At 42.3% G+C, this 7,483-nt stretch overlaps 3 protein-coding genes across 3 annotated transcripts in view; 1 reads left to right on the top strand and 2 right to left on the bottom strand.

The window, feature by feature from the left end:
* PIF1 (PIF1 5'-to-3' DNA helicase) overlaps window positions 1-254 on the bottom strand; it is a 6,787-nt gene extending 6,533 nt beyond the window's left edge. The window contains exon 1 of the mRNA XM_009637987.2: window positions 245-254. Within this exon, the coding sequence (XP_009636282.2) occupies window positions 245-254 (10 nt within the window). The remainder of the gene's footprint in view (window positions 1-244) is intronic.
* Window positions 255-314: 60 nt separating this feature from the next.
* On the top strand, window positions 315-3,307 carry FAM183A (family with sequence similarity 183 member A). The gene is made up of 4 exons (XM_009638006.2): window positions 315-336; window positions 692-751; window positions 1,639-1,742; window positions 2,811-3,307. The coding sequence occupies exons 1-4, from the start codon at window positions 315-317 to the stop codon at window positions 2,874-2,876; spliced, it is 252 nt and encodes an 83-aa protein (XP_009636301.1). The 3' UTR covers window positions 2,877-3,307.
* Window positions 3,308-3,447: 140 nt separating this feature from the next.
* The window catches only part of EBNA1BP2 (EBNA1 binding protein 2), a 5,361-nt gene continuing 1,325 nt past the window's right edge, over window positions 3,448-7,483 (bottom strand). The window contains exons 2-8 of the mRNA XM_035893552.1: window positions 7,266-7,426; window positions 6,548-6,671; window positions 5,148-5,237; window positions 4,823-4,898; window positions 4,462-4,552; window positions 3,973-4,144; window positions 3,448-3,620 (exon numbers count right to left, since the gene is read on the bottom strand). Of these exons, the coding sequence (XP_035749445.1) occupies window positions 3,570-3,620; window positions 3,973-4,144; window positions 4,462-4,552; window positions 4,823-4,898; window positions 5,148-5,237; window positions 6,548-6,671; window positions 7,266-7,426 (765 nt within the window). The 3' untranslated portion in view covers window positions 3,448-3,569. The remainder of the gene's footprint in view (window positions 3,621-3,972; window positions 4,145-4,461; window positions 4,553-4,822; window positions 4,899-5,147; window positions 5,238-6,547; window positions 6,672-7,265; window positions 7,427-7,483) is intronic.

Raw genomic sequence — 7,483 nt, 5'->3', positions numbered from 1 at the left:
AGGGCCCGCAGCGCTCACCGGCTGCACCCAAGAACGCCAACAGTGGCCAGCGAGAGGGGAAGGAGAAACTGGTGGGCTTTCATGAGTCTGTGCGCTCAAAAGGCAGAACTGAGACAAGACCAATTTGCCCAAATCAGATGGTGCCTTTATACAAAGGTGGAGAAGCGAAGCAACAGCCTAGGATCTGGAACCCAAGCATCCTGAGCAAAAAACACAGAGCCAAGATGGGGTAGAGAGCCCCAACACCACACCATGTTTCTTCAGCCCCTGGGCTGCCAATTTGCAGCCATAGAACGTCACCTATCCTGGGGGTGATGCGAATAAATTCACTCAGGTGTAGGTTTCACAGCAAAACAAAACTGAACCAAAAGAAAATGGTTTTAAACCTGGCACCCTGCAGGCCAGCACGGGGGTGGGGTGGAACTTCGCTGGGGTAAATGCAGGCAGCAGGCAGCAGTAGAAGGGCTTTCGGCACGCTTAACCCCCTTCCCTTTCCAGGAAGTCGCCGTTAGTCAGTACTCTAACTCAGTTTGTTCTGTTCACATGCTGTTCTTCCTTTACAGCTTCAGTGAAGTAGCTGGGCCCAGACTGGGGAATAACCAAAAGGATCACTTGCAATGATAGATATCCTATACCTGTCTGTGATGCTAAATTCACACTAAAGTAATTTACCTGCATCATTTCTTTCCAGTTCACACCATCACCAAGAAGCCTATGTCTTGGCATGATAATATAGAGGAACCGGCAGATGGTAAGAAATCTCTGAATGGCTTGTGGTAATTACATAAGAAAATGATTAATAAACAAGATTTAAAAATTCCAATTAGTCTAAAAGATGACAGATAGGGAAACACCCCTGTGACAACAATAAATTCATTGTTTTTGTTACATGCAAGGCTTTTTTTTTTTTTTCTACTTTTAGGCCCTTTCCCATTACTTTTCATTATCAGTACAAGCTTGCATTCATGCAGTTATGCTTTTATTTTTCTTTTTAGTTATCATACTACAAAGTTCTGCTTGAAAATCTAAACCTTTTTCAGAGGAAAACAAAAAAAATCTAGAAACATGTTTTGTACACAGATGTTGCCTGTTATTGCAGATTCTACCCAACTACTGCATACAGTAGACTGCTGAAATGGCTGCTGAGCCTTGCTTTAGAGCACCAATAACAAGAACCCTTATAGCAACTGCTCCCTTATTTCTAGCATGCCAATTTTGTCTAAAAACCTTAATGATCAGTTAAGGTTGGCCTGCTCTAGTCAAGGGGTGGGGGAAGAAAATCAAAACAAGCCAGGGGGTCTCAGGCAACTGACAAAAATGACAGCTAACGTGGAGCACTGGTTGATACTACATGTGGTATAAGGAAAGTAAGATGCTGCAATACAGCAGACAGGGATGACAGAATTAACAGGACAGTATAGGCAGGCAAATCTTGAAACTTCATCAGGACAAATTTGAGTAGAAACGTCATTCTCTTGCACGATCATTCACAGAAGCACAGAGCTTGCCTCCAACCTTCACTTTCTTGCTATTGCTTGGGCAGCATTAGGATGTCCCATTCTAACACACATCCACAGGTGACTTTTTTTTTTTAAACACAGTTTCTTTCATTTCTGTTTGTGTCTCTTAAACCAACAGCCAAGTTTCTGAACCTTATTCACCATGCAGCACTGGAGCCAACAAAGAAATATTCAGAGCCGCAAACTGAAAGCCAAGAAATTGGCTGGAACACAACACCTTTGGTGAGTAGGATGCTTAATGACTCAGCTCTTTTGCAGGATTCAGAGAGGTTCAGCCCATCACATTGAAAGATATTCACGGAAGAAAAAAATTTGTGACAAGCATGGAAAACAGGAATGACTAGAAATGAGCAGAGCTGTTTGTGGACAAGAAGTTTTTAAAGTTAACACCTAAGAGAACTCCACATTGGCACAGGCTTGTGAACGCAGGAACAGTAAGCTGCCCCTGACAAACTTGCATGCAAAATATCTACAATGACAGTGGACCCCAAGCATACTGCCAAACGCCACATATGTAGTCACGGCTGTTTATTAAAGCATTCAGCCATGAGAAATGGCGTAGTGAGCAATGTGAAGTGACATACATAAGTACCGTGAAAAGAAATGTGCTGCTGTACAGCATCTTTCAAGCAAATCGTAAGCAGAACCATAAAATTAATAATCAGCTAAGTAAACCCGAGGCAGAATACACCAGTGAGGATTCATCTAGGGAAGCGTGAATAAACAGGAGGAAAAGAAATCTTATTAACAAGCTGAGACATCAATTATATCTCTGACAAACTAATAGCTGTGACGATGACTGACTTCGTAGATTAGTATTTAGAGAAAGGCAAGTGAGGGCCTGATTAATTTTAGCCTGTTACAAAGAAAACTAAGATAAATAAGAAAATAAAATATAATCTTCTGCAACTTTTTGTATTACACTTCAGGTAAACTGGTTACTCATGACAAGGCTCAAGACAGACATCCCAGGAGGGCTTTATGCCGTTAAGATACCGGTGGTAGGATCAGGCTGGCAGGAAAGAGGCAACTAAATTTGCACATAGGGAAGCGAGTTAAATTTATAATCGGGACTCATGATACTGTTTCATACGTTAAGTTTTCCTTTTTCACCAGGTTCTACCGTAATGAAGCAGTGAACAGCATATTCTCAAATATGTGGTACCCTACTCATTTGTCATTTGGGCATTTCTCAGCAGCAAGAACACCATGCATCACTCTTCTTAGGAGGGACTGCTACCACTCACTCTAGTAAAAAGCACATGACTATTCATCATTTTTCTTTCCCAGATTCATGTGGACCGTAATGATTGCAGATTCTACTTCCCACGCCGGAAAACAGAGATCACTAAATAAATGGCTGCCACAGGGGCACGAGGAGGAGCAGTCTGAGAATCTGCAGCAGCAGAGCGGCAAAGCCACACAACTTTGATAGAAGCAGTTAACGACATCTAATGTGTTAGGCCCTGCTTGTTATTAGTTGAGTCTGGTAGATTTCTGGCAAGAGAAGACAGTGAGAAAAGGGAAGAGAGAACCTCAGTTGCAGCCTGACAATAGTTACAGAAATAAACCTATTTATAAGATTGCTGCATTTGTCTCACTGCTCTTTCCAAACCCATCTACATGAATAGTCTAAAAAACACTTTTAACATCTCAACAGGCTTCAGACTTCCTATTCTGACATCGACAACATGACCCAGAACTCAAGTTCACCAAGTACATGTCAACAGTAGCTGTGGAAAAAGCTGTTGGAATGAAGGGAACAAAGGGCAGACTTTAGCCACCATCCATAGCACAGCTAAACATGAATTCAACACGGTTCTGTGCAAACCATTTAATGCGTTCACACACCAAAGGTTTAAGTAGAAAAAATCCTTCAACAAAACAGACAGTAAGAAGAAATTAGTGATAAGGCACTAGTTTCCACTGACTTTTTTTCTTGCCACTTGGAAGCATCCAGCTTGCTCCACGGTTGACTGCTTGATGACAGCAGAAACACATCTTGCCACACATAGAAACGCAAGAACCCCACTGGGGAGCACAGTCCTCTTATCGCGCTCGGCTCTTCATTTTCTGCCTTGCTCTCTTTCCAGGTCTCTTCTGTAAAAAAGGACAGATTAAGATCTTTATTTTCATGTCATCAATCTTTGTTCTAGCTCTATAGCTTGGGGAGGATATCAAGGTGAAGATATTTCTCAGTACCTCTGGAGAGGGAGGTTTGGGGACACAGGTAGCAACAAACAGTACTTGCTAATTCCCCCACCCATTTCCCTGCTCAGACACCGAACCACCGTCCTCAACTCTGTCTGCAACTGAATTATGCTCAGCTCCCGAAGACAGACACTGTCACTTCCAGATGCTGGAGGCACCCATCATGTACTCAGCTCTCCCTCCCAGACCAGGGCAGACCTCCTAGCCAACGAGGATCATTTGCATGCAACATTTCACTTACATTGAGGGCTTTTTTTCCTCCTTTTCCTGCTTTTCCTGGGCCTTTGTTGTGAGCCACTTTTGCCCGGAAGCTGGACACATCATTAAAACTCTCCTTTGTGTTCCACTTTGAGCCCTTCTTCTTCCCACCAAAACCAAACTTCTGATTCTTGTATCGTCTTTTAGCATTTGGCCTGAAAAACAACCGAACAGCATCATTGCCTATATTCCTTTCCTCGGGAAGCTCTCAAGAAGGCACAGGTATCTGCCAATGGACTCTCATCAGCCATCATAAACCTTTCCCCTCTTATCAAAAAGGCAGAAATTAGCACATTTCAGTCTCCATTCCATTCTGGGCATAGATTTCGTCCTCTGTAGGGACAGAAAGCCACCTCAGGCTTATTTTAATGAACATTAATCAGAACAGCTTTCTTGTTCCACAAAATGATCCCCTAAAAGACTGAAAAAATCAGACATTCTGCATTTAAATATCTTTCTTTTCTGGTCTCACCCTTTCTTTATCCGTTGACTTGCACTGCCTTTTTTATTCCCCTGAGACGATGTCTGCTCTTCATCTAGAAAATCCAGCTTGTCAGAGAGACCTGCAAGAGTGAAGATGTAACAGTTGCTCAGCTACCACCACAGAAAATATGAATCTTCAGTCTAAGCAAGTAATAGCACAAGTCACCCTCACTGAAGAACAGCTACTCTGGAGGATTTTCAGTGCCACTGGCATATGACTCTGCACAACAGCAGCCTTTCAAGCTCACTGCCCAGCACTGCAGATTGACACCGCACATCACACTGCCTTACACTGCTCACACATCACTATTCCCATTACACGTTTGCTCTCTTAGAGAAGTTCACTTTACCTTTCTGGTATTTCTTGACTGCATTCAACATATTTTTTTTCTCCTTTTGTCTCCTCTGCAGAATCTCAGTTTGCACCTGAGATTAGAAGCAGAATGTTAGTGTTCCTTGTAGTGTCCCATACTTTTTTTTTCTCCATGCCCCCCCCCCCTTTTTTTTTTTTTATGGTAACCCATCTTTTGCTCTGTCTTCCTTCAAAGCGGCTAGACAGAAGACTAGACAGACTCCATGTATTTTATCCAGGCTCCTGTGGTCTCACTTTCTAAGCTCCTCACTCAGGCTCTAGATTCTTGTCATAGACAGGTCCCTCCTGTAGCTTCTCCTCACCTTCTTGCCATATTTTCTCATTGCACGGAGCTGTTTCGCTTTCTCAGACCTCTCCATTGCTTCCTGTTTACTCTTAAGCTTCTGTCGAATCTTATTAGGGAATAGAAAAAACAAGATTTATCAGTAACAAAAGAAAATATGAGAATTTTATGTTTGCTGTGCAGTCCTGAAATCATTAGTTATGCAAACTATCAATGAGTGTAAAAAAGGAAACCTCTCTCAATCAGATAATGCTTTATAAGGCATAACGTTCTTTCAACCCAAGGCTGGAACAGTTATGACAGAAACTCCTGAACTGATCTGTAGCCAAAATCTGGTTAAAAAGACAAAACTCACACAGAGACAAGACAAAGCCTTGTAATGGGCTCTCATGGAACTGCTAAACAAGACTATCTCGTCACACCTTGCCAGTCTACTCAGGCGTATGTAGAAGACTTAACAGTTTCTTTCTTGTCATTATTAAAAGTAAAGCACTGAAGGAGAGTCAACAACCCTTCCACACCACAGAAAACTTCTTTTTCATTCTGTCCTTGTTCACAAACATTTCTGTAAGGTTGCCACACTACAGGTGATTACAAAGATTTCAATACAGATCTTCTGGATTTAGTCTGTGACTCCACTAGGAGACAAAAACTCTGCTCTTCAAACAGAAGCCAGCAAAAGAAGACAACAGTAATGTGCAGAACTGACTTAAGCCTCAGCACAAGCTAATTATTACTCTTCATCCTTTCTAGGAAGATTCATCAGCCATCAAAACAGTGACCAAGGCATACACGAACCTGCAAATTAGACTCCAGCTCATGTTTGTTTAACTTATACGATGTAGTCTTTTTTCCAAAACTAAAGCAAAAATTAGGGTTCCGTTTTGAACAAAGACCACAATCAAGAAGCAAGTTTGTGAAATTCTTATTTCCTACACAAATCTGACTTACTACCCATAACAGATTAATTCAATAACACACAGTTTACAATCAGAGAGAACCAAAACACACTGAGTCCAAACAAAGGCTGATACTTAAATAGGGAAAAAGGATCATGTTAATGCCACATCTGACTGCAAGTCTTGGGCCAAAGAGCATGAACACAGCCAACTTTACAACCACTGTCACACATACGGTGAAAAAGTCTCCATTTTTAATATTAAAGTACATTCAGGACAGAATATAAATGGTGCTTTTCTACTTTACGTTCCAACCTGTTACAGAAATCCCCACATTGCACTGAAATACCTACACAGGAAATTTCCTGCCACAAACAAAATTTCAAACACAAACATTGTCACAGACATTTGTCAAAGAGACAAAGGTAAGTGTTCACAAATGACAACTCAAATTTAATCCTAACACAGGCTAAAACCAACACATAACACAGGAAAGAAAGCCATTTTTCACCGCACATACCTTCTGCATCTGTTGGTCTGATTTGGCCATCTCTGCAAAGTAATCATCTGGCCTTCTAGTAGGAACTTGAAGCTTACGCAGCTTAGGTAGGGCTTCCAGGACTGCTGCCTGAGCCTGCCGGTAGCTAGGGAGACAGCACCACTCTGTCACTGGGTATCGGGCATTGCACAGCACTGACAGAAAGTCTGCTTGTGTAAGCTAGCCGATACTGAGATCTAACAAGCATCAATCTAGAGTGATATCAAAATTCTGTGCCCTGCACCATTCAGCGCTACTAAAAGCGATTTAGGTGCCAGTACAATATTAACGATTATATCTTGCTATACATTTACGTAGTTTCCAGTTGCAGTTTTGTATGTTGTATTGCAAAAGGAAAGGCAAAACACGAGAACTGTAATAACACCAAGAAAAATTCATACCCTGCATTAAAGCAATAGTGCTGCAACCAAGGCACTTTTTAAATAAACTTTTTGGCAAAGGATAGAAGTCTGCTGCAAGGAGGGAAATTATTTCCAGTCACAAGGCAAGTTAAATACACTAGCGATAATTTGTAGTTATTTTGGAAAACATTTGGAGCCATCAAATGTAAAATACACAGCCCAAGAGTGACATGACACCGGAGACAGCCATCGTGGCAGTCTGCAGCACACCTGCATGACTCCAAGCACGCAGCAGCATCCTGAGATCCTAGAAAAAAATCTCCGTTTTTGACACTTACAAACTCATCTCTCTCTGGAAATCATTCTCGGGGTCGACAGCATCTTTGTTAGAAGCGCTCTGTGAGACGGGATCCGCGACCTGGCCCGAAGTCACATCCAGCCTTTCCACCCAAGCTAGCTGCTGCTGCTTGAATTCGGACAGGCACTGCTTCAGGCCTTCCTATGGAAGGAAGCACAGCTCCGCACACCGCCACACGGAACCACCTCCCCACGGCGG

This window comes from Egretta garzetta, unplaced genomic scaffold (genome assembly GCF_000687185.1).
Source record: "Egretta garzetta isolate BGI_Z169 unplaced genomic scaffold, ASM68718v1 scaffold75, whole genome shotgun sequence".
In the NCBI taxonomy this organism is placed as follows: Eukaryota; Metazoa; Chordata; class Aves; order Pelecaniformes; family Ardeidae; genus Egretta; species Egretta garzetta.
This window is presented reverse-complemented; position numbering and strand designations above follow the sequence as displayed.

What these genes read in the sequence shown, in the direction of transcription:
- FAM183A (XM_009638006.2), top strand. Translation starts at nt 315, where the DNA reads ATGCGAATAAATTCACTCAGGT. An exon ending in GCGAATAAATTCACTCAGGT is followed by an intron (nt 337 to 691) that starts GTAGGTTTCACA and finishes ATTTCTTTCCAG; the next exon opens with TTCACACCATCACCAAGAAG. An exon ending in TATAGAGGAACCGGCAGATG is followed by an intron (nt 752 to 1,638) that starts GTAAGAAATCTC and finishes TTAAACCAACAG; the next exon opens with CCAAGTTTCTGAACCTTATT.